Source organism: Mastigoproctus giganteus, chromosome 8 (assembly GCF_048544385.1).
Source record: "Mastigoproctus giganteus isolate SK-2022 chromosome 8, ASM4854438v1, whole genome shotgun sequence".
Classification (NCBI taxonomy): domain Eukaryota; kingdom Metazoa; phylum Arthropoda; class Arachnida; order Uropygi; family Thelyphonidae; genus Mastigoproctus; species Mastigoproctus giganteus.
This window is the reverse complement of record NC_143582.1, coordinates 91,215,026-91,242,257: the sequence shown is the minus strand read 5'-3', so window position 1 is coordinate 91,242,257 and position 27,232 is coordinate 91,215,026. Positions and strand designations below refer to the sequence as shown.

The window sequence follows — 27,232 nt, the reverse complement described above, 5'->3', positions numbered from 1 at the left end:
ATTGGTTTTAATTTTAAAGTGCCAGAGACATTTGCAACCAGCAGAAGTGTTAGCCTGCCTTTTGCAGCCTTGAAACCTAGTGCAGATTGGGCAATGCAGCTTCATGGGCAATGAAGGTCTGTGATCGCAATTTCTTCCAATAAAGCCTGGTCTCGTCAACATTAAAAATTAGATCAGGAAGAAAATTACCCTCCTATAAAATAGCACAAAACTCTGCTGGAAATGCTGCAGCTGCCTCAGCATCTACACTTGCCACTTAATTTCAAACAGCAGCACTTACTTTGAGATTTAAATCGCATGGACCATTCCTTGCTACCTAAAAAATGTCTCATCACTACCCTCTTTTTTTCATAAGGTTTTCAAACATTGACCTTGCCTTATTTTTTCTCAGATTATTCGAGCATCGGTATCTTTGTTGATTGATGAAGCAAATTTTATCCATGAATCCTTTTTGGCCTTTCGTTGGATGTAATAAGCTTTGGCTCTCCGTCTCTTGAAGTTAATAAGGTTGGCAGTGGTGGTATATTTGCAGAAAGTGTTCTATGCTACATATTTTTCCTGTTTTCGCTTTTTACAATCACCATTCCATCAGTAATTGATATGCTGATTGTTCCTTATTTGTGACTGTGGGATGGCGGCTGTTGCAGCTGTTAGTATCTATATTGTAATATGATCGGTGACAGTGTCAACAGCAGAAGACTCAATGATGTCATCATCAAAAGATACATGATTGGTAAATTTTGCCCAGTCCGCTTTGAAAAATTTCCATTTAGTTTTTGTTTCTGTTTGCTTGGAATGGGTGGTTTGAATGCTACAAATCAGCAGATAGTGATCGCTGTTTAGATTGCCATGTACTGCCCACGCTATAGTTGGGAAGAGGAGCAGATTGAGAGATCAATTGCAGTAGGTGACCCAGTAGGAAAATGGATGTAAGTGGGTAAGCCAATGTTCAACAGCATCAAATTCTCTCTGTCAAGCAGCATTTCAATAAGCTCACCATGTCCATCTGAGACAAGAGAACCCCACAATGCATGATGTCCATCCAAATCTTCTAACAGGAGAAAGTAATTGAGAAATAAGATTTTCCAGATCCTGCATCGTTCACAAATGGTTTGGCAGAAGATACATATTGAGACCACTGTCAATGTGATACCAATTACTATATGTGTAGCAACAGCTTCTAACGGCGTTTGCAGTGGAATGCACCTGGAGGAGACTCGTGATTCCATGAATACAGCTACTCCTCCATGGGGCTGTTAGTTTCAGATCAATCTTTACTGAAGGTAGTATAGTTTTTTACTGAAATGGAGATTTTTTGGTGTTAAATTCATTTCTTGTAGGCATGTGGCAGCAGGATTGTAATGGTGAATTAATTCATAGATATCATCAATATTGTTGTGAAAACCTCTGCAACTCCATTGTATGATTTGTTCCATTATTTTGTTTTGTGAGAAGAAGATGACTGTCTGTTTTTTCTGAGTGGCTTGTTTCTATCTGTCGAGTTTGATTTTTCTTTTCTTGAAAATGTAGGGTGTCCTTAGTCATTGCTTTCATATCATCATCTGCATGTATTTCAAGCAGATCTTCTTGGTTGGTTGTATCATCTGTGTCCATGCTAGATAGATGAGATTGCCTCACCTCAACAGGATCTGATTTTTGCAAATTATCTACTATTGGCAATGGGGAAGTCTCGGGGATGGAACTGTCAGTGGTGTATTATTGCATTGGTATGCTACGTTTGATGGAGATGGATGCTGGACCGAGAGGACTGATCGAGCTCAGTTTGAGATTGATTTGTCTGGAGGGATGGACACTTCTGTCTGACATGCTATTGATTGGTGACTGTAAGTAGCAGAAGCATGGGTGCATTTTGGCATACTTAATTTCTTCCCTCTGGTAGGAAACTATTTTTAATTTTATATTTTTGTATTTTCCCCCTCCAACTTCCAGAGGTCGCAGTCTGTGGAGTATGCCGGATGGTTGCCCTTGCAATTAGGACACTGTGGAGTTGATGCTTTACGTTCTGTTTGCATACCCACAGTTTGCACATGTTGCATCTCTACGGCATGATGTCTGAGAAGGACCAAATTTCTGGCATTTAAAACATCTTAGGAGGTTCGGAATATATGGCTGAACACAATAGTTTAAATATCCCGCCTTGAAGGAAGCTGGTAAGTTTAGAGAACTGAAAATTAAAATTATATTCCGGGTATATACTAAACTGCCATCTTTACAGATCACGATCCTTTTTGATCTTTAAGTTCCTGAACTATTTCATTTTCAGGAATGTTCAATAAATCTCATTCAGTGATCAATCCCTTTGAAGAATAATAACAGTTCAATGTTGAGAATTGGTGGTCTCTATTAATAAATCTCCAGTTGGAAACTGTTCACCATTTTTGGTGAACCTGAAGCATGTTCGAGGCATCTCTGAATGATGAAGGGGGAGAGCTTGCCCACAAGTTGTGTTGACAGAATATATCATCAGGAATGCTGGTGAATCTTGTCTGCAAGTGTCTTTCTTCATTCTCTTAGAGAGAGAAAAGCCATGGTCAGTATCATGATTGTCACTTTGTTGAGAGCTCTTTGACTCTAAACATGGAAATTTATTTGTTTCCATCTCTGCTCCTTTTAGTTCTGAGGGTTGGTTTATCCCCCAGGTTACTGGCCCTGCCATGTGGAGGCAGGAGCAGCGCTGACCATGGCTGGAAAAAGTGTAGTCACAGTATCCTGGGGGCCTTCTCAAGAAACCAGCTCTACTGGTATGGGACCAATTTCATGCACAAAAAAAAAAAAAAAAAAAAAAACAACAACACAGAGGCCACAAAAAGAAGGGTGGAAAACTTAAAAACAGAATTCACTGTAATTCCAGGTAGACTTACTGCAACTGTGCTGGATAATTTATATTAACAAGCCTTTTAAAGCTTTCATAAAAGATGAATGGACTAAATGAATGAATGAATGCAAACACCTACTGGTCGTATGAAGAAACCAATAATTTCTCAGGCGTGTCAATGGGTAAAAAGTTCTTGGAATGTAGTAAAAACTGAGACAGTTATGAAATCAATTAAGAAGTGGGGGTATCAGTAACATCTTGGACAGCACAGAAGAAAACAGTCTGTTTCATGAAAATGACAGTTTTCTATCATGGTTGATTACTCACAGTCACTGAGTATCAAGAGGATGAAGAGTGTGATCATCATCATGATGAGGATGACAGAAGTGATGGATTTTCAGGTTTTGATAATGAATAAAATCTTCCAGAAGAACTGCTGAAATGCAGGACTGTTGTTGCTGCTGCTATGGGAGTTGCTGACACAAGGCCTACTTTAGGCCACACCTAACAATGTAATTGAGGTTACATTGAATGACTGCTATGGAGCAATCAAAGTAATCATACAGTTGTATTCATTTCAGGAAAAAAAAAAAAAAAAAAAAACAGCTCTGCAATGCAACTATGATATGGCAGAATGATATAGGTTCTCATACATTTGAGAGGAAACTGAATGAGGAGCATTAGGCATTGTTGAACAAGGCACATTCAAAGAAGGTGTGTGTGGCAAAGTATAACCTATTCAGGTTCTGAAGGATTACTTCCTCTTTTCTATTTATATGGAAGCAGGAGAGATCCATAATTGTGGTTCAGATTTAAACTGAAAGAGCTTATTATGTCTTTGCATGTACTGTAAAAGTATCCATTCTTCCTTACATATACTAACTATAATCAGTATATGGTAGCAGAAACTTTTTTGGGCTATGTTGGATGGATGCTTGACAGTATGATCTGTACCTTCATTTCCTGGTACACCAATGTGGCATGGAATTCAACACAAGATAACTACTGACTGTAGCTCCTCGAGTTGTATGCTAAGATCTTATGTGTTTTAATTAAGGAATTATCAGATGAGGAGTTACTTTACAAAGCTAAGAGAAAAGCTCTGAGTTGGTATATATTATTTTTTGAATTCACAGGTAAAAAAAAAAAACAAAAAACATTTCTAAGGCAAGCTTAAAGTAACATAACTCAGTGGCATGATTGCTGCATTCAGTGGGAAATGAAATCAAAATAGTTATATTAATGAGGGCAGCCATCTTAGTCATCTGTGAAATTGTGCCATCTGCATGGTGAAATGTTGTATAATGATGAAGGTTCACAAACTTCACTTGCTTATTAATTTACAAACTATATAAGCTATGGACAAAATAATGCTAACCATATGTTAGTAAAGTTTTCTGTAGATTTAACAGCTCTAAATATTTCTGCATTTAAAATCATGCACCTTTTGGCATCTCTCATATTGCAGAAATAATTCATAACTGGGTTGTCTTCCCTTACACTTTGGGTGCCTCTTTAATCACCCAGAAGAAGACAATCATCTCTAAAATGGTACCATCTAGGTGGTAGATGGTAAGGAAATAGAAATAGTCTATTGGAAAGCATTACTTATTTGAAGGGCAAAAGTAGGCTACTCACTTTGAGGGTGTCATGATATGAGAGAGATATATAATAATGATGATTGCTGCTGCTTTGAGGAAACTTTGCATTTTTTATATAATTTAGCTGTGTACAAAATGATGCAAAGCACTAGTAACACCACTAAATGCATGTTAGTTAAGTTTAAATTAGTTTGAGGCTTTAATCGCCCTAAAATTTAATGGGTCCTTGCAGATTAGGTAAAAGTTTTTCAAAAAAAAAAAAAAAAAGGGTAGGCCTCCGTAGCTGAGTGGTCAGGAGCAGGAGTGCAGTAGCACACGCTCTTTGAGTAGACCGGGGTTCAAGCCCTTGACTGCTAAATACGGTCGATCTGCCAACCCGCACTGAACCAGCGTGGCAGATTATCGTCCACTTCCCTCAGCATGAATTGTTGAGGAGGCCTCCATTCTGCAGTGGGTTGATAATGGCTGCAATTTATTTTTTTTTTTTACTTTTTCCGAAAAAAAAAAAAAAATAATAATAAATAAAAAAAAAACCTCCTGTCTTCAAAACAAACAAACAAAAAAAAAAAAAAAAAAAATCAATGAAGCAGATGAATACCTAATAAACAGTTCATGTCCATTTATATATATTTTGTTTTTGCAGACATTTTTCCCTTATTACAAGAAAATAACTACACCAAAAACATGTAAATTTTGCTTCCTTCTGAAAAATGCTATCAAGGGGATATACTGAATTAACAACATAACTTTTGAGTTACTGGTCAGTGGATTTCAGATGTTTGCTTGATTTTCATAATTAGTGTTAAGAAATTGTATATTATTGATTCAAATTAACCAGGAGATGTATATATCAATATCCACATCAGTTAACATTATAGATAAAAATGGTTGTTTAGCTAATGAAAAAAATATGCACAGAAACTTCAATAACACCACATACCCAATATTCCCATGTCCCACTGGCCAGCTTTTTTTTCTTTCCTAATGACAGCTTCTAGTGTGTCAGTAAAATATTGAAACAGACGATTCTGAAGTTCTACTTCTACACCAAGAATACGGTTCAGAAATTTACTCATATTGTTATAATCTAAACAGAAGGGGAAAAAAAATTGTTTATTACATATTTATTATTTTTATCTTATTAAACATAAAAAACACTATGACATAAAAAAAAAATACTGCATTTGGTTGAATTTGCATTGCCATTAAAATAGGTGATGAAAGCATTTCACTGAGTTATTGGTTGCTTCTTTAATTAGACTTTTTTTTGGTTTGGGTTTGTTATGAAAACTCTTTTTTCTATGATTGTCCTGGTGTCCCCACAAAATTTTTGGGTACTGTTTTATATTATATTTCATATTTAAAATTAATAATATAGTAAACTCCTATTATATCACTTCTACAGGACTGGCTACAAAGAGCATTATAAGCAGCCACCCCCTCACCTCCACTTCATAGGATTAATCATGGGACCAGAAGATAAGAGTGATGCTAAAAGTGGGATAGTGCTATAACTAGGCATAATTGAGAATCATAATCGAAACAATCAATTTCAATTATTTCAATTATAATTCTCAATTATGTAATCGATTATATGCAAATTAAGTACTTATAAAATCAAAGAGAGAGAAAGTTGTTGTTGTTTTGTTGTTGTTTTTTGGTTTTTAGGAGCATTAGCAACTAAGGCCATATTGCTCGGGGATATGCGGTGGTCATTCCCTGACCTTTCCGCATCCTCCATATTTGGTGGTGACGGGCTCGAACCCCGGTCTAATCAAGAAGCGTGTGCTATGCACTGCTGCTCCTTCCCACCTGGCTACGGAGGTGCCCGAGAGAGAGAGAGAAAATGAAAGGGGCGAAGACAGTGGAGAGATTTCATCCAGTGTTATTAATACTAAAGGTAATGTGCTGTTGCCACTTGGCCAATTGTCGAATCAAAATGTGCGCGCATGCACACACGGGGAAATGAAAATATTTTTGTTATATCGAAATTTTAATTAAACTCAACACACTGGAATACTCAAAAAGTTTAGTATAAAAAATAAGTAATTTTTTTGGCAGTTTGTTTAACTAACGATCTTTCTATAAAGTCTTGAAGAATTGTTCAGACAAACAATTTATTTTTATTTTTACTCTTCAAAAGTAATTGCATTTCTACTGATAGTCTTCAGCTGAACTTCTGAATTCCAAGCTGTACTAAACATTTGCATTGCCTCTAAAATATTTGTTTGCATCATTTTGGTTTTTAGGAGCATTAGCAACTAAGGCCATATTGCTCTGGAGATATGCGGTGGTCATTCCCTGACCTTTCCGCATCCTCTGTATTTGGTGGTCACGGGCTCGAGCCCCGGTCTAATCAAGAAGCGTGTGCTACACACTGCTGCTCCTGCCCACCTGGCTACGGAGGCGCCGCAACCCATGGAAATATTAGCTAATATCCATCTAACAGAATCTGACCTATAATGCACTTCAGTATTTTGGTTAATTCCTTGATCTAGTAGCTGCAAAATCAAAGCAATCTGGTGACAGAAATAAAATTTGACATTATTTAAATGTCATGGAATGGGCTTAAGGGCTGCATAACTGTCGATCAAGTGCAATATTTCTGTTCTCATCCTTCATGCATTGTTCTAGAGACAAAATCCAATTAGAAAAAAATTTCACCAGTCGTGCTTTTGAATTGTTTAGCTACTCACAAAGGAACTGATGAACATTTTTTAAAACACCTTGGATTTTTGTATTTTCAGATACTAATGGAACAGTGTTCAGGTCTCTCTCTTGCACACACACGCACACACCAAAAAATTCCATTAATACAAGCTCAGTTTATACAAAGTACTTGTTTATATGAAGCACACGCAACTTACTATTCCCCTGCAAAAGGATAGGCTTTTCTATGTAAATATGCACAGTGGGGCTAAATCATGATGTTACTAAGAGCAAATTCTAAGTGGGAACCATTCAAGAAATTAATTGTGGAAGCTACTAAGCTTTTCATAAGGGTGACACAAGTAATTATAGACCAGTCAGTTTAACTTCTGTTCTGAGTAAAATAATGGAGTCACTGGTTAAAGATGCATTGCAGGATCATCTAGACAAGACTGCAGCAATAATTCAGACACAGCATGGGTTTGTTAAGGGAAAGTCTTGTCTGACAAATTTGATTGGATACTATACGGTGGTTACAAGGGAACTAGACGCAAAATATAATTTTGATATCATATACTTGGATTTTAGGAAAGCTTTTGACACTGTTGCGCATGGTGGATTACTGTACAAATTGGAGCAGTATGGTATTAATGGTAAGCTGCTACAATGGATAAAAGGCTGGTTGAGTGAGAGAAGACAGAGTGGTAATCAATAGACGCTGCTCTTCGTGGACTGATGTTATTAGTGGAGTCCCAAAGCGTTTGGTGCTGGGCCCACTGTTGTTTTGTATATTTATCAATGATATTGATGAAGGTATATCACGCTTAAATTGTATTCAACATAATTAATTGGAAATAATGGACATTAATTACACATTGAAGAAGGAAGAAGAGGTATAATAGTGTCACCTTATGAATAAATTCATTGACTGAAGATATAATAACTACTTGTGTGAATCTAATGAATAATATATATCCGTTTATATACATAGACGACCTCTGGAAACCAGGAAAAAAAAAAACAGTTGTAATCAGCCTTCTGAACTAAGCGGGGCTTTGCTATAGTCACCTTCAAGAGCATGGAATGTATGATGACTCTTGCTATGATTAAAGCCGACCCCTTTCAAAATTGGCCATGTGGTAGGCAATGGCATACGACCACATTATTAGATGCCGAAGAGACCATAACAAAACAAACTTCAAAAACAGTTGTAAAAGGAAGACCTGCAACTAGGTGGAAGGATGGGATCAGTGAACTTTTGGGCATGACATTTTGCAATTCTGCTCGTATAGCACATGATCGATGCAGTTGGAGGAATTTGTTGGTGCCCACAACAGCTCCTCAGGGAACTATGTGACTGGAACAAGTAGAATCAGGCTTAGTTTGCAGATGATGCAAAGGTTGGCAGGGTTGTTAATGACAGCAATGGCAGTGTGCTAATGCAACAGGATCTAGAAAATTTGTGCAGATGAGTTCAGAAGTGGCAACTGAAGTTTAACATTGACAAATGCAAAGTACTGCATGAAAGAATTCTGTGTAACTATACTTAGGGTGGTAGAAAGCAAAAAAGACCTGGGAGTGATTGTGCAGTCAAATATGAAGTTTTCTGAGCAAAGCAGACAGGCTGCCAGAGCAGGCCATGGAGTATTATCAATGATATACAGGACTTTTGCTAGCAGGGAAATGGAGATGATTATACCTTTTTATAAGGCAATGGTCAGGCTACGCCTTGAGTAATGCATATGTTTGGAGGCCTCATTTTAGGAAGGATGTAGAGTTGCTTGAGCATGTACAGAGAAGGGCAACAAGATTGGTGAGGGGGAACAAAAGGGTCTGCTCACCAAGAAAGGCTTAAGTCTGCAAAATGCAGTGGCTGGAGACTAGGCACCTGTGAGGTGTATAAGGCCTTGAATGGGTTGAGCACGCTGTATTCTGATGGGTTCGTTCCACTTTCTCAGATTACAAACCTGAGGGGGGCATAAATTCAAATTGAGGAAAGACAGTTGTAGAACAGATGTGTGGAAATTTGCCTTTAGCCTGCAGGTAGTTAATTGCTGGAACAAACTTCCATCTGTCATTGTGGAAGTTGATAACTTAAATAAATTCAAGGAGGAGCTGGACAAACTTTTAGAGGGAATGGTTGTTTGAATTTTTTTATTTATCTATTTTTTTTTTGGCTGGGGCTACATAAGCTCATATGTCTGCTTTCTTACATCGAATGCCTCTATTAATATTACTAATATATCTTATTACAAAACTTGGTTAATATGTAAGCTAGATCGCGATTAATGCGATATTTGATGTGTGAATTGTTTAACAAATTCAATGTGCGAATTGTATAGCAATACCAGGTTGCATTTAATCTGAACCAAAAGTCAGTTAATGTGAGGCTAGCACAGCTAGCCTTGCATTAACTCACGCACTTCACGAAAACTAATGTAATATATATACATTAGTTTTCGTGATTTGTTTTAATTGTTTTAAGAAGTGCCCTTAACAAAATGGACAAAAGGAAGATGCCTTCAGATAAAAACACTACGAGCGCAAATAAATTGATCAGCTACTGAGTGCCGGGCACTCAGTATGAAGGGTCCATAGTCACAAATGGTCATTAGGGTAGTATCTCAAATAGACAGCTTTATGGTAACTGAAAAAGTTTCTAGTACCCCAGCTTGACCTAAAACTGAACTGAGGAACTGAATGAAAACGTTGTCTATTTTCAGTCTTTCCAGTTATTGTGAATGACGACGGTGGGAGAAGTGACTGACTTCTCCCACGAGAAGCAATTAATGTCTTGGTGGAGAAGCGATTGGCAGGTGAGGGCCATACAAGACTCCGCACAGGTGCAGAGTCTTGCATGGCCACCGCCGCCGTCTCAACACTGGCTATCTGAGTACCTCCTTGCCAGGACAACTCCAACTTTGAAAATTGTTAAAAATACTTCCTGTCTCAAAATTTATAAAATTAACTAACTAACTATTTAGCAACCTTTGTCTCCAAAAGGAGAGTTACTTAGTACAAAGAAGCGTGCTATCGAAGGGCAATAAAAATTAGTTTTTTTAATTTTAACATAAAAAGTAAATGATAGATTTCAATCGGAATAGTTTTCCCTTGATAAGCATTGAATCATCATCATTAGCCATTTTCAATCCACTGCAGGATGAAGGCCTCTCCAGCAACTTTCCAGTTCCTTCTGTTTTGAGCACTGGCCATCCATTTACTACCCACAAACTCATGAATTTCATTTATCCATCTCCGCCTTTGTCTTCGAGGTTTTCTTCTAGCTCCTCTTGGATACCATTCTGTTATTTTCTTAGTCCATCTGTCATCATGTCTTCGAGCTATGTGTCCTGCCCAAGACCATTTTAGTTCTTTTGTTTTGATAAGAATGTCCTTTACTTGAGTTTGTTGCCTAATCCATGTGTTTCTCTTCTTATCTAACAGTCTGATTCCCAATATGATTTTCCATTCTTCGCTGTGTAGTTCTCAGCTTCTCTTCCATTCTTTTGGTGAGTGCCCAAGTTTCACTTCCATAAGTCATGGTGGGGAATATACATTGGTTCATTATTTTACGTTTCAGACAAACTGGGATATTGCTCTTCAGTATGTGACTATATTTCCTGAATGATATCTATCGAAAATTTATTCTTCTCTTGACTTCCAGCCATTTATCATTATTACAGCTAATAACTTGTCCCAGATAAGTATATGACTCCACCTTTTCAATTACTGCTCCTTCAATCATTATTTCCCTTTCTGTGGCATACTTGTTCATCATTACTTTTGTTTTAGCCATATTCATCTTTAGTCCAAAATCCTTACTAGCTGTGCATAACTGATTAAGATTTTCCTCTAATTCTTTGGGATCATGGCTTATGACCACAATGTCATCTGCAAATCGTAAATGGTTTAGGTACTCTCCGTTCACACTGATTCCTTTCTGCGACCAGTCTAATCTTCTGGAAGCTTCCTCAAGGGCAGCAGTAAACAGCTTCGGAGATATTGTGTCTCCTTGTCGAACTCCTTTCTCAATTTTAAATTTCCTACTGTCTTTGTCTAGTCTAATAAAGGAGGTAGCACTCTCATATATTTTCTTCAAAATCATAATATATGGAGCATCAATGCCTTGTCTTTCCAGTGCCCGAAACATTGCCTTATGCTGTATGGAGTCAAATGCCTTTTCATAATCCACAAATGCCAGGCATAATGGTGTTTTATATTCATTTGCTTTCTCCATTAGCTGTGATATTACGTGAAGGTGATCCATAGTTGAGAATCCTGTCCTAAAGCCAGCTTGCTCTTTCGGTTGATTCTCATCAAGTATTCTTTCTAATCTGTTAGTAATGACCCTTGTGAACAACTTGTAGATGTGGGATAGCAAGCTAATTGGTCTATAATTTCCAATTTCTGATTTATCTCCTTTCTTATGCAGCAAAACTATGATTGCATTATTCCACTGCTTAGGCGTCACACCTTTTCTAATGCACTTTGTGAAGAGCCTTGCCAGTATTTGTGTTATGTCTCTTCCTCCCAATTTTAACAACTCTACAGTAACTTCATCTTCCCCTGGGGCGTTCCGATTCTTCATTTTCTTCAATGCATGTTCTACCTCATCAGGAAGAATATCGGGTATGTCGTATGTGTTGCTACTTTGCAATCCATCTTCCCCACTGCTGGTATCATTCCCTTGCTCCTTGTATAATTCTCTATAGTAGTCTTCTGCTATTTGAATTATGCCTTCTCTGCTGTTTATAAGTACACCATCACTATTCTTCAGTTTCAGTATCATTTGTCTTTCTGTATTACTGCTCATTTAAATCCTTTGTTTTCCCTTAATGCTTGTTCTACTTTTCTTGTGTTAAATCTTCTTATGTCCTCTCTGAGTCTCTTTCTAATGGCTTTGCATAACTCAGTATACTCAATTTTTTCCCTGTCAGTGTTTTTCTTGCTTTTCGTTTGTCGTCTTCGGTTAATCATGACAAGTGTTTCTTGACTAATTTTGTAAGCCCTAATAGGGCTTACAATACCGAGATTCTGAATACCAGAAAAATATTTTAAGGGTACAAAAGGTGATATATAAGAAATATATCTTATATATAGGTGATATATATACAAAAGGTGGTATTAGTACCCTTATTTTGCTAGTCACTACAGGGACAACAGTCCAAATAAGTCTGAATTAGAATAAATTTGAAAATGAAAAGTTGAACAAATAATTTGAAGTATCAAAATATTACGCAATTAGCTCAATACTTTGCCTATTTAACAGGATACATTAGAGAAATTAGTAGGCCTTAAGCCTTAAATTCTGATCTTTTAATAAATAATCATGCACACACACACAAAGATAAGTTTTCTGGTTAAGACCGCAAAGGACCTGTTAAATCCAAATATGGTTCATGTAGCATTCAATGCAACCAACAGACAAATTTTTTATATGAATCCCGACTGTTTAATGGAAGTAACATCTTGCCATACATAGCAGATTATATAGCCTGTCTTTATCAGTTAAAATTTAGCAAATGTAAAAGTAAAATGTATGACATTTTCATACATGCACAATAAACACAATACCACAGTATACAGCATTCCTATTTTTTGCCATATGCAAAATGCTATATACGTCATTAGCTGTAAGCAATGTGGGTTGTATTATGTTGGACAAACAAGCATGTAACTGCATTTAAGATTAAACCTATACAGATCACAAATTAAAAAAAAGATTCAGATAAATATACCAATGAGATTGAACTGAAGTGCTTCAAAAAACAGTTTAGTAATATAACTAAAGCAATAATAACTATAGAAGAAAACACAGCGAAAAGTGAAATCACAGAAGACCTCTTCATACTGTACTACAAATCACTTTATCCTTATGGGTCAAACAATAGGTCTAATGGCAGGAACTTCACCTACAATACCACCAAACAATGTGCTTATACTGTATTTCAGCTAATTAAAAATATATGGGGCAGAACACTAAAAGATAAAAAAATCACTATAGTTAGACAAGAACATAGTAGATGCAACAGAGCCAGTCCCCAAAGCATTAATAGATTTGGGACACTGCTCACCGAATGGAATAGCAGCAATCCTACATGAAATTAATGCATAGCACTCTATTCATGCTAAAACACAGCAAGCTGAAAGTCATTAAAAAGATCTGCTTACAATACTCATTTAGAAAACTGATTGACAAAGCTCTCATTATGTACTCCCTGCTATGACGTCTGTGCAGAAACGTTCAATTTCAACCCTAATTTTAAACACTGTCCTGTACTTGTTGAGTAAATTCTTAGATTTCCTTTTAAATATCAATGGTACCTTTGTGTCCTTAAATTATGAAAGTTGCTCTGCTCTGCTACATCACCCCCCCCCTCCAGCAGGCATACCCTGGTCCTATTCAACCTATCTTTTTGATGTGAAAACATCTTTGGCAGCACCTACTAAATATTTGGACTGAAGTAAAACAGATTGGTGACGAAAATGAGATCAAAATGACGTCACTTCCTAGATGACGCTAACCCAGTCACTAAATGTTGATTCAGTAGAGTAAGCGGGTGTGAGCATAAAACGTTACATCGATCATACTAAATATTTTGGACTGAAGTAAAACCAATTGGTAAAGAAAATGCGAGACAGAAATGATACCAACGACGCTAACTCAGTCACTAACATTGTTCATAACTTTGTTTCTAGTCGTTTGATTTTAAAATTTTAAACAGTTTTGATTTTCTTTCGTCATCTACTAAAGAATTGTGAAAAGTGTTGAAAATACAATCTCAAGTGTACGTTTGCTACGGAAGTTTTCATAAAATAAAACATCTTTTGTGCATCCAGGGTACACATCCTGTTTTTTTTATATATGATGGAGATGTACCCAATAAACTGGCTACCCAGTATGTATTGCATTATATACATGAACAACATTATAATAATGCTAGAACACTCAAATAGTTTACTATTTAAAAATTACAAAAAAAAAAATAATTTAGATATTTATTAAACCAAAAATACATCACCCTTTTCAAGTGTTTGAATTCCAGTAGTTTCATCTTCATTTATAACACCAACACCTACAAGGGATTTTCGAATATCTGCAATCAAAGTGACAAACAAATTAAACTATAACACTGGCATTATTTTACAAAATGTAAGACTAACAGTACACAAAAGAAGTTTCAAAGTTTAAGATAGCATTCTCAAGACTGGGTACTCAGTATTGCACACATAGATGGACAGTACAATGTAGAGTCAGTTTGGTGTGACATAAGCATTGGGAAAGCAAATATAAGAGTAGGAGTGTATTATAGGCCTAATGACTCAAATGAGTACAATGAACAATTGTACAGAGATATAGTGGGCTAGTAAATCAGAATGCCTTATAATGGGGGATTTTAACTTTCCAGATATTGACTGGAACTAGTGGGTTGGTCACTCGCACACTAACAAGACTTTTGTGGATTCACTGGATGATTATTTTCTGCAGCAGCACATTTGAGGGGCAACCAGAGAGGGTAATACTTGTGATCTGGTTATCAGCAGTGATAATTCGTGTATTAAGAATTTGCAGATAAAAGAACCACTAGGTGACAGTGATCACAGTGTACTGATGTGGGATTTACTTAAAGATGTGGCGCCTCCATAGCCAGGTGGGCTGAGAAGGTCAAGGAATGACCACCGCATATCCCCAGAGCAATATGGCCTTAGTAGCTAATGCTCCTAAAAACCAAATAACAACAACAACTTAAAGATATAACTATCATCAGGGGTGAAGAGAAGGGTTTTTGCTTTCATACAGGTAACTATAGTGGTCTCAGACAGTTTTAAATTCTGTACAGTGGGACCAACTGGGATGTTACCAACAGCAAATTCTGAGTGGGAAGCATTCAAGGAATTAATCGTGGAAGCTACTAGACTTTTCATGCCTATAAGAAATATTGTTCAAGGTTTAGGCATAAATGGTTGTCAAATGAACTAATGCGACTCGTGGTAGAGAAGAAAAATGCATGGGATGCACAAATTATCAGGTGACACAGAAGCCTGTAATCAAGTCACAAAGGAGATTAGGCAAGCGAAGGCAGATTACGAGAAATCTTTGGCAAAGGATGCTAAGAAAAACAGCAAGGATTTCTTTACTTATATAAACTCTAAAAGGAACGGGATGAATCTGATTGGTCCACTTGACATCGATGGTTCGACTGTTGATGATCCTGCTCAGATAGCAAACAAACTGAATGAGTATTTTGCATCTACATTCACACATGAGGAATTATTAAAGTTTGAAAATGGCAGAAGGTTATCAAATTGTAACAGGGTGTTTAATGATTTTGTAATAACTGAGAGCAAAGTGGAGAAGTTGTTGAAGTTAAACATAAGAAAGGCACCTGGGGTGAATCAGATCTATCCAGTTATATTAAAGCAGGCAGCAAAGGAACTAAGCAAACCCCTAGCCATAATTATAAGAGTATCCTTGTACTCAGGAGATGGACAGGAGATGTGCAAATATATCCCCAATTCACAAAGGAGGATCGAAGGGTGACACGCCTAATTACAGACCAGTTAGTTTAACTTCTGTTCCGCATAAAATAATGGAGTCACTGGTTAAAGATGAATTGCAGGATCATCTAGACAAAACTGCAGCAATAATTCAGACACAGCATGGGTTTGTTAAGGGAAAGTCTTGTCTGACAAATCTGACTGGATATTATGATGTGGTTACAAAGGAACTGGATGCAAAAAAAAAAAAAAAATAATACTTGGATTTCAGGAAAGCTTTTGACACTGTTGTGCATGGAAGGCTACTGTACAAACTGGAGCAGAATGATATTAAGGGTAAGTTGCTACAATGGATAAAAGAATGGTTGAGTGGGAGAAGACAGAGAGTAGTAATCAGTGGATGCTGCTCTTTGTGGACTAATGTTATTAGTGGAGTGCCACAGGGTTCGGTGTTGGGCCCACTGTTGTTTTGTATATTTATCAATGATACTGATGAAGGTATATCAGGGTTGAGTGTCGAAGATTCAGATGAAACAACGGTTGGCAGGTATGTTAATGGCTGTAATGCCAGTGTGCCTACAGCAACAGGATCTAGAAAATTTGGGCAGATGGTCTGACAAGTGGCAACTGAAATTTAACATTGACAAATACAAAGTACTGCATATGGGTAGAAGTAACCCCAGAGAAACGTACCAACTGTGTGGTACTACACTTAGAGTGGTAGAAAATGAAAAAGACCTGGGAGTAATTGTACAGTCATATATGAAGTTTTCTGAGCAATGCAGACAGGCTGCAAGAGCAGGTCATGGGGTTTTGTCAATAATATACAGGAATTTTGCTATCAGGGAAAAGGAAGTTATTATTCCTTTGTATAAGGCAATGGTTAGGCCATGCCTTGAGTACTGCATATAGGTCTGGAGGCCTCATTTTAGGAAAGATGTAGATTTGCTTGAGTGTGTACAGAGAAGAGCAACAAGATTGGTTAGAGGAATGAAGGGATCCTCTTACCAAGAGAGGCTTAAGTTCTGCAAACTGCAGCCGCTGGAGGCTAGGCACCTGCGAGGTGATCTGATTGAGGTGTGTAAAGCCTTGAATGGGCTGAGCACTGAATTCTGGTCGGATTCTTCCACTTGCTCAGATTATGAACCCAAGGGGTCATAAATTGAAATTGAGGATAAACAGTTGTAGAATAGATGTTTGGAAATTTGCCTTTAGCCAGCTGATGGTTAATTGCTGGAACAAACTTTCACCTGTCGTTGTGGAGGTCGATAGCTTAAATAAAATCAAGGAGGAAATGGATAAACTTTTAGAGGGAATGGTTGTGGGGATTTTTTATTTATTTATTTTTTATTATTTATTTATTTATTATTATTATTTTTTGGCTGATGCTACATATGCTCATATGGGTGCTTTTTTGCATCAACTGCGTCTATTAGTATTATTACTACAATGTTTCGTTTCTAAAGTGACTTTTTTTTTTTTGCACGGATTTCAAGGCAATTGAAGGTGTTCCAATAGTATCTAAAAATTTTTCCCCCAACTGCCGTATCAGGAGGAAAGTATGCTGTTGTCGATCACACAAAGGGGAGGAAGTCTAAAACTGTATTTTTATTCAAAAAAAAGGATAAAATAATCTTGTAAAAAGTATCCATCTGTTATTTTTTTATTTCTTTATTTATTTTTTTCAGTAAGTGAATATACTGAAACAAACAATCACATACAAAACCACTTCAGTAACTTCACAATGGAAGATTTCTCACCTCTAGATTTTGATCAATAACCCAAGAGAAAAAAGAATAAAATAAGAATAAAAAAAATGTAGATAATGAGAATTAAATAATTAAAATAATATAAATAAGTTAATCGCACAGATGCCAAATTTCCATCTCACCATCATAATATAGTTAGTGACAAAGAGTCTCTATTCTTTTCTATTTTCATTAATCAATTGACCTTCAGGTGTGCTGTGGTGGTCCACATTGCAAAATAGAAATGTGCAATAATAGCGTTCTTCGCTGTAATGTACGATATTTCATTATACTTGTGTGGTGTGAAACTAATTAATAAAGTGTTCCAGTAAATAAATTAATGTCTGTTTATACTCTGGACGGGCAAGACGAGATGAGTTTACAACTTCACTGTAACTGTTTTATTGCAGCTGACTTAATGGCACAGCAGCTAACAATGGGCTGCACACTTCTTGTGACAATGTATGTGCTCAATCTCATAATATGTAAATGTGCCTTCATGCACATCTCTCCCTGACCACTGTCAGCCCAAAGAAATATGAAGTAAAATTCAGAAGAATATATAGATTTTCCACGTATTGGGGAAAAAAAGTAACACATTTGACTTATGTACTATATGTAGGTGTGATTTTTCAATTTCAGTGGTGGGAATTGTGATAGCAAAAATTTGCAAATAAATAAACATAACAACAGCACTGTTGCATTTCATGGTGAAGATGTCATAGAACAAAATCTTCATGTGGGTTTTCTGATCATGCAGGTGCATTGGTTTCTGCACCTTGCATGATCAGATGCATAAACCAATAACAAAATGGCAAAAAAAAAAAAAAAAAAGTTTGTGGAAGAAGGAAAACAAAGGAATTGTTAGTGAAATTGTGCAAGTATAAGGATAGAGGTAGTGATGGCTCTGAAAAATGGACCATTTTCAATTTCTACAGACAGCAGTAATAAAAGTGATTCCAAGCTATATCCCATTGTGGCTACCTTTTGTAATAAAAAAAAAAAAAAATCATCAAATTGAAAGAAGTTTGCTCTAAGTGCCAGCATTGCAGGTGACTCTACATGGTACATAGGAACATAAACAGCCTTGGACAAGGTCTACTGAACAATCTGAAAGCATGTGGGATTCCTTCAAAAAAACTCTGGCATTTAGTTTTGATAATGGGACTGTTATTATGGTAGGCCCTGACAACTATAGTAGCAAGGGTATTAAAAGAGATTGAATATTTAGTGGTAATAGGCTGTTCTTCTCTTATTAATTTCTGTGCTGAAAAGGGAGATGTATGTTGTTGTTGGTGTAGAGGTTTTTCGGCACAAGGGCAACTGTGGCCAAAATGTGCCTATTCAAATATTTGGAATGGTACCGGAGTTTGCCTTATTTGTTATTAGATACATTCATAAAGTCTAATTTGTTTGAGATAAGCGAAAAGCTCATTCAGATTGGCATTGTTTCCCAATAGGTGGGTTAGTGATAAAGGTTCTTGCATTTGTGTCAGGGAAAGGAAGGTAGTATTTCTGATATGGGAGTAACACGAACAATCTAACAGAATATGTCGAACTGTAAGTTGTGATGAACAATGCATGCATACAGGAGGGTCATCGCCCATGAGCAGGAACAAGTGGGTCAGGTGTGTGTGTGCCCTATGTGCAATCTTGCCAGTATTACTTCTTCATGCCTATTTTTCCTCAAGCTCGAGCTCCATATTTGTGGTTCTTGTTTAATTTCAAATAATTTATTGTTTGTCTGTGTCTTCCAAATGTTTAACCATTGTTCCCTACAGATACATCTGATATGTTTTAATAAATCTATATAGGGTACTTGGTAAGATGGAGGTGCGTTGCTCTTTGGGTGCTTAGCTGCCTGGTCTGCTGTTTCGTTACCTGTGATTCCAGCATGCCCTGGAATCCAACAGAAACTTACGGTATGATTCAGATTCCTCAAATGATTTAGACGAGACTGGATTTCTTTTATTATGGGATGTAGGGTTGAGAAATTGTTACTTATTGCGGAAAGCGCACTCATAGAGTCTGTATAAATTAAACTATTAGTGTTGAGACAGATATTGATATTGTATATAGCTAGGTGGATTGCATAAAGTTCTGCAGTATAACTGCTACATTCAGTCGGGAGAGATACAGATACTGTAAATGTGGGAAAGACTGCTGCAGCACCTACGGCATCATCTGATTTTGAGCCATCAGTATATATTAAGCAGCTCTGCGCATTGCTAGCGGCATGTGCTTCGTGCAATTTCTTGATGTAACAGCTTTCCATGGACTTTTTTCCCCATTGTTGGAAATAGGTATCACAGTAAGGTGGGTTTGAGGACCAAGACGGATCAGATATTTTGGTTTCTTTGAGCGTGTTTTCAAAATGAACATTCCAGCAATGCATCAAATCTTGTAGTCTAATACCAGTTGGTCTATTTTCAGTGGGTTTATTGTTATAGAATGTTACCCTTTCAGGATTGAAAAGCAGCGGTCGATTCGGATGATCTGGAAGACTTTTAATCCTGGCTGCATAGGTGAGGAGTAACATTTTCCTTCTGAGGTGGAGTGGTGGTTCGTATGCCTCTATATAGAGACTTTGGACCGGAGATGTTCGAAAAGCTCCAAGAGCAGTGCAAAGAGCACTGTGCTGTATTGTATTCAGTCTTGTAAGTACAGTTTTCCTAGCTGAGTCGTATACTATTGAACCATAATCTAGACGAGACCTGATGAGCGAACGATACAAATGCAGGAGAGTGCATCTATCTGCACCCCATGCCATGGTGGAGATGGCTCTGAGTATATTGAGTTTTTTCAAGCAGAGAGTTCTGAGATAAGTTATGTGCATGGAAAAATTAAGTTTAGTATCTAATATTAAACCTAAAAAGCAGATATTGCTGGCAAGAGGGATTGGTTGGTTTTTTAACTTAAGTTCAGGCTCTGGATGTAATCTGCGCTTTTTACAGAAATGAACTGCAATTGTCTTTTGTTTTGACAGGCGATAACCATTTTCTACAGTCCATGTCTCTAACTTATTTATGGTAAGTTGTAACTGCCTCTCTATGCTGTTAATGGTTGGTGAATGGCATGATATAGCAAGATCGTCGGCATACATATATATTTCTACAGTTTTGGGGATATTCTGCGTCATGGTATTTAGTCTAATTGCGAAGAGGGTAGGACTAAGTATGGACCCTTGAGGAACCCCTTCTTCTTGAATAAAATATTGTGAAAGTACATTCTGGTGATGAACTTGAAAGGTTCTGCACTTGAGAAAGTTCTGGATGAATTGAGGTATGTGTCCTCTCAACCCTAGGGTATACAGCTCTCGAAGAATGCCATACCTCCATGTGGTATCGAATGCCTTTTCAATATCTAGACTCACCATTACCAGATGTTCATTTTTAACATATGCATTCCAAATGTTAGTTTCGGCTCTTACCATAAGGTCCAAACAGGATCTGTTTTGTCTGAAACCATATTGGTTGATATTTAGTAGCATTTTGCTTTCTAGTATCCATTTTAATCTCCTATGTATCATTTTTTCTAGTGTTTTACTCAAACAGCTGGTTAGGGAAATTGGTCGGTAGTTTTGTGGAAGCGATTGATCCTTTCCTGGTTTTGGAAAGGCAAGAATTACAGAATGATGCCATGAGGAAGGATAAACACATTCAAGAAATATCCGGTTGCAGAATACTAGTAATAATCTTAAAGCTGCATTATTTAGGTGTTTAAGCATTATATAATAGATTCCGCCCGGTCCTGCTGAGCTGTTTGCTGATCTGTTTAGAGCTTCTTGGAGTTCAGCTAGGATGAATGGTTGATTATAAGGAAGGGATTGGTTGGTGTTGAAATTTAATTTATATTTTTATGCACAGGTTTTGATTTTCAGAAAAGGATTGTCGTACGCAGAAGCTGATGATATTTGACTGAAGGTCTCTCCAAGGAAATCGCCTATTTCCTTTGGAGAGGACAGTTCTCGTCCATTCTTAATCAAGATTGGAGCAGAGAAGGGAATGTACTTATTATTTAATTGTTGGATTTTCTTCCATATTAGCCGACTGCTGGTGTCCTTCGTAATGGTACTAGCAAATGTTATCCACGCTTCTTTTTTGGCTTGTTTCCTGATTTGTCATGCCCTTGCCTTTTGTTTTTTATATAAAATGAGGTTGGCTGTTGTAGGAAATCTACGAAATAGGTTCCAAGCTTTATTTTTTTCTCGTTTTGCACTCTTACAGGCCTCATTCCACCAGTGTTTTGCATGTCTTTTTTGGTTTGCAGAGGATTGAGGAATTGCCTCAGAAGCCGCTGCCAAAATTTGTGCGGTGATGTGCTCTGTGACTTTATCTATTGGTTGGGTTTTAATAAATTGATCATCAAAATTAATACAGAATGAATATTTTGTCCAGTTCGCTTTTGTGAATTTCCATTTTACTCTGTAATCTGGAGAGTGGGATTGTTTTGTTTGAATTTTACATATAATTGGAAAATGATCGCTGTTGTGTGGATCATATAAGGTTGACCACTCCATACTGGGGAACAGTATGGGAGAACAGATTGACAGATCAATTGCTGAACAGGAGCCTGTGGGTAGATGGACATAAGTGTGATGGCCAGTATTTAGCAAGGTTAACTGCTGTTGATTCAGTAATGTCTCTATCATATGTCCTCTTTTATCCATGCTTGAAGATCCCCACAACGGGTGATGCCCATTGAAATCTCCAAAAAGGCAGAAAGGTTTTGGCAATTGTGCTATAAGATCTTCTAGTTCTTTAAGCATGAAAAGTCTGTTTGGTGGGAGGTATATTGAAACAAGAGTTAGTGTTATTCCAAGCGCAATACGCACAGCAACAGCTTCTAAGTCAGTCTGTAGAGAGATATGTCGAACTGGGATTTTAGAGTTAACTAGTATTGCTACTCCTCCATGTGCGGATTTGGCAGTATTCCTGTCTTTTCTGTACATTTGTGAAATTTCTAATTGAGAGGGTTACCTGTGGTGTTAAATTTGTTTCTTGCAGACAAACACTCACTGGATTGTACTTATTAATCAGGTCATATATATCATCAATATTGGCTCGTATGCCTCTGCAATTCCATTGAAGTATGTGCTGCATTACTTGCTTTTAGGAGTTGTGTTTTGATCTGTCTGTTTTTTTGAAGCAGTTTGTTTATAACGATCTGATTTATTTCTGTCTTTTTTGGGGAAAACCGGTGTTCGTCTGCATGAAGTTCTAATATAGTTTCTTCTTGGTCAGTTTTGTTGCCAACATCCATATGTATAGGGAACTGTTTCTTGGTCTGAGCATGATCTGTAGGTACTGTTTTTTCTGCTTTTTTTGTAGTTTCAGGCACGTTAGGAGGAACTGAAATTGGTGTTTTTTTTTTTTTTTTTGGTTTGTTTTTAGGAGCATTAGCAACTAAGGCCATATTGCTCCGGGATATGCGGTGGTCATTCCTTGACCTTTCCGCATCCTCCGTATTTGGTGGTGACGGGCTCGAACCCCGGTCTAATCAAGAAGCGTGTGCTGCGCACTGCTGCTCCTTCCCACCTGGCTACGGAGGCGCCTAGAAATTGGTGTATTAATTGCTTGTGTTTGGCAGGTTGTGGCTTAGCATTAAGCACGGACCTGGCCCAATCTGCAAAAGAAATGTTTGGAGGGACTGCAATGTCAGTTTGAGTAGCAATAGAATGATTGTGTTTGGTTGCTTGTGCATACGTGCGTTTTGGCATAAACTGCATGATGTGCTTTTTGGCTTCCTGATACGTTACTTTGTTTTCTGTTTTGTATTTTTGTATTTCTTTCCCCACTTTCCACATTTCACAATTTTTTGAATATGCCGGATGGTTACCTTTGCAATTGGGACAGATGAAGGAGGTTACGGTACAATCAGCTTGAGTGTGTTCTGTTGAACCACAGTTTGGGCAAATCATAGTGCCACGGCAAGCTACCTGGGAGTGTCCATATTTCTGGCATTTGTAACACCTGATGGGATTCGGTATATATGGACGTATACGACAATTCAGATACCCTGCTTTGACCACTGTTGGTAAGTTTGGGGTACTAAAGGTCAGTATTATGTTCCTTGTTGGCTTTAATTCTCCATCTTTCCGGATTAATATTCTTTTTGCATGTATTACTTTTTAATCTGTCAATTCTTGTACAATTTCATCCTCTGAGATGTTAATCAGATCCCACTCTGCTATAACTCCTTTTGATGTATTCAGAGTGGCATGAGGCGTTATTTTCACGGGAATTCCACCAAAAGTAGTCAGTTTCAATAAAAATTCTGAGTGTTTTGGCTTCATTGTCTCTACCAGCAGATCTCCAGACTGTAATCGCTTTACCATCTTCGGTGATCCTGCAGCATTTTTCAAGCATTTCTGGATTAGAAATGGGGATAATTTGCTAACAGGAGACTCTGAAACAGAATGAATAAGGAGAAAGGCTGGGTGATCTTGTTGACATAGATCTGTTTTTTGTCTTTTATTTTGATAAGTGTCATGATCGGGTTGGTCTTGATCAGTAGGTGATCTCAACTGATCAAGTGAGGGAAAGGTTTCTTTATCCATTTTATACTCCTTTTGGCCCTGAGGGTTGGCTTTCCCACTCAGGTTACCGGCCCCGCCACGGGGAGGCAGGAGTAATGCCACAAGTGGCCAAGCGGTTGTTAGGTTAGTAACTCTAATAAAATTAAAAGGAAAGTTGTCTTTTCTTTCCTGACTTAACTTACAACTTGTAAGATGAAGTCTACAGTGCTTTTTTTTTTAAGAACTTAAGTGAAACTAACGTGGAACTTAAAAGAAGAGTGATTCCTTTAAAGGAGAACGCTTTAAATCGCTTTATAGAGCTCAGAGAATCGCTTGGCCACGGAAAACGCTTGGCATCCGGGGCCAGGGAGATGTATACTTTCCTCTGAAAGTGGATGAATGCTTTTTGGAAATTTATTACTATCTAGAAAGAAGTGCTAAAAGAAAATGCAAATTTAAACAAATGCTACCAAAGTAAATAGGATTTTGAAGCATATGTCTATATATTTACTGTCTTTGGGTTATATTTGCGGTTAAATGTATAGACTGGTAGAACAGTAGTAACCTTTGAAAGTTTGTTTAAAGATGAGGTGTTATAAATAGTGAGAAAAGCAATGAGTACTTTTCAGAGTTATCAAAATGAAAAATATGATGAGTGATCACTTGGGAGTGACACTGACTCTTATCCAAATCTGCTAATAATTTCTCGTGGTAATGATGTACATCAGAGAATATTTAACTATGTATTAATCACAAAATGAATAAATAATTTTTACTGACTTTGCAGAAATCTACAAACAAAAAACATACTTCTATGTAAGCCAATATTTGAAAGCATATTGTACTACAGTAATACCCCGACTTACTCGAACTCGGAGTTATGCGGTTCTTGATTTTTTCGTTTGGCAACACTGCCGCCCACTATCTTCAAGGTCATTTTTCATATGCTATCGATATATGTTGCGACGGTGGAGAGTGAGAGCGAAAGATGAACAAAATTCAACTTTGCTGCCGCATGAGCCGCACACATATACAAGAATTTGTATTCCAACTGTCATATTTATATGTGTGCGTTCGAATTCGTGCTCAACTTTTGTTGGAAATTACATTGTGAGATGTAAATAGTGAGATATCTGTTAAAGACTTTTGGAAACAATTCAATGTTTTAGATGCCGTAAGAATAATTGAAGAATCTTGGGATGAAATTCACAAAAAAACATTGAATGGTGTCTAGAAGAAATTTTGTCCATTTTTTTTTTTTCAAAAACGAGACGAAAACAACGCCAGAAACTGATCATTGATCGGTTCATGTATCACATGAACAACATGCTCATGTGATAGAAGATTTGTAAGTCAATGGTGATGATGATGTCAACGAGCTGTTGGATTCACATAGTCAGGAGCTGACAATGAATGAGCTCACAGAGATGCGTGAGCAAAACGTCACTGAAGTATCCGACACTTTAGACCAGTTCCACCAGAAAAGCACATGACAATTGCAAGCTTGACAGGTCTCAGCTCAATTGAAAAGGGCTTAAAAATTTTAGAAAACAGACTCCAATGAAGAACAAAGCAAGGAATAAAAAAATTATTAGCTAGCTACGAAGAAATTCTGCATGAAAAAAAGAAGGTGCTGTGTCGTCAGACGAATTTGTTAGATTTTATGAAGCCATCGACATTGAAATAACTTTTTTACGTAACTCATTTATTTTTAATACATATTTTGTATTAATATGTATAAAGAACTGCAATTTTATTTAATATTTTTCTTCTAAACTAGTGTTTTTGTTAGTCCTTGGTCCCAATTAAACAAAATTTATATGTACAGTAAACCCCGCTATTCGCGGTCGCTGATTTAATATAAAATGAAACCTAAAAAAATGTGAATTTTAAAGCGCCGTGAACATTTTCCGCCATAAAAAAACATGGGCGTGGTTAAAATTATCTTTCCTGGTCAAAACAGTGCTCAGTGGGTGGGGGGTGAGGGGTGACAAAATCGCAAGTGTGGATGTTTCTCGCTAATCCTTGTTCAGTATGTGTTATGCGCTTGTCATGGAAGGTTTCGTCGTTTGCTTTTAATTTATATGCTCATAAATTGAATAAATTTATCAATTTATAAATTGATATGCTTACAAAAGTGATAAAACAAAAGTGTAAAACAGACTTTTTCGAGTGTGTTAACGGAAGAAAGTGACTTTATTGTGGACAAGTTCTTTCTAACCCGTACAAAAATATGGCTACGAATAACAAGTGAAATGTGAAAAGATCAAAGGCGATGACATTAGCGAATAAAATTGAGTTATTAGACAAAATTTCTAATGGTGAAAGTGTCTCCTCAGTGGCAAAACATCATAAAATCAATGAATCAACGGTACGATCAATAAAAAAATCGGAAGAAAAAATCCGCCATAGTGTCCGTGAAAACGTGCTAATTGCCTCAAAAATTTGCTCTGTAACTCGTGATGTTAAATTAGAAAAAATGGAAAAGGCTTTAAATCTGTGGATAGAAGACCAAACTCAAAATAAAATTCTGTTAAGTTCACCTATCATTCGTGAAAAGGCAAAACACCTTTATCAACACTTTACTGCATTTCACTGTCTATGTACATAGTCATTTTATGTACTGTCTACGTAAATAGTCATATTGTGAAGGTACATAGACAGACAAAATTTTAGACTAGTTTTTCTTATATATTTCATACTTTGGAACGGAACCCCTTTATTACTATGGAAGCCATAACTTAGTATTCGCGGAATTTCTCAGGAACGTAACCCCCGCGAATAGAGAGGGTTTACTGTATTTATATGCAAAGTTGTACCCCGACTTACGCAAATTCGACTTAAGCGATTTTCGTCGGACCCACCTATTGTGTAACTTCGGGGTATTACTGTACTGGTAAACAATGCTATGATTGTATTTTAATATACAATGTATATTCATTGTTGTCTGTAAAATCTAATTTTTAATCTAGCGTGGACTGTACAAAAAACCCCCTATTTTTCTACTGTTTAGTTTAATAGATACAGTGTCATTAGTGACTGCAGATTCGTGTGTGTGTGTGTGTGTGTGTGTGTGTGTGTGTGTGTGTGAGAGAGAGAGAGACTTCCTAATTTCAAAAAAATTATCATAATAAAACCAGGAGAGAGAGACTCAAACCTCCAAGCCTTTTAATGTCCACTGCAAAATGATCTGTGTTTACGTTGGCAGGGAACTCACGATGAATAAAGTTATCTCCTACAATACTGGCCCACACTGACGCTAAACCCCACTTGGAAACGGGATTGCTGAATGGTATGAGGATTTTCCACTGATCATGTATGGAAATTGTGCATGTTGAATATCCTATCTTGTGTCAGTGTTGCCTCATTGGTCTGCAGGATA

At 37.1% G+C, this 27,232-nt stretch overlaps 1 protein-coding gene across 4 annotated transcripts in view; it reads right to left on the bottom strand.

Moving 5' to 3' along the window:
• The window catches only part of LOC150081714 (protein strawberry notch homolog 1-like), a 374,252-nt gene that overhangs the window by 54,459 nt on the left and 292,561 nt on the right, over positions 1-27,232 (bottom strand). For all 4 annotated transcript variants that reach the window (XM_090378820.1, XM_090378821.1, XM_090378819.1 and 1 more), the window contains exons 22-23: positions 14,109-14,183; positions 5,378-5,524 (exon numbers count right to left, since the gene is read on the bottom strand). In XM_090378820.1, coding sequence (XP_090234946.1) covers positions 5,378-5,524; positions 14,109-14,183 — 222 coding nt within the window. The remainder of the gene's footprint in view (positions 1-5,377; positions 5,525-14,108; positions 14,184-27,232) is intronic.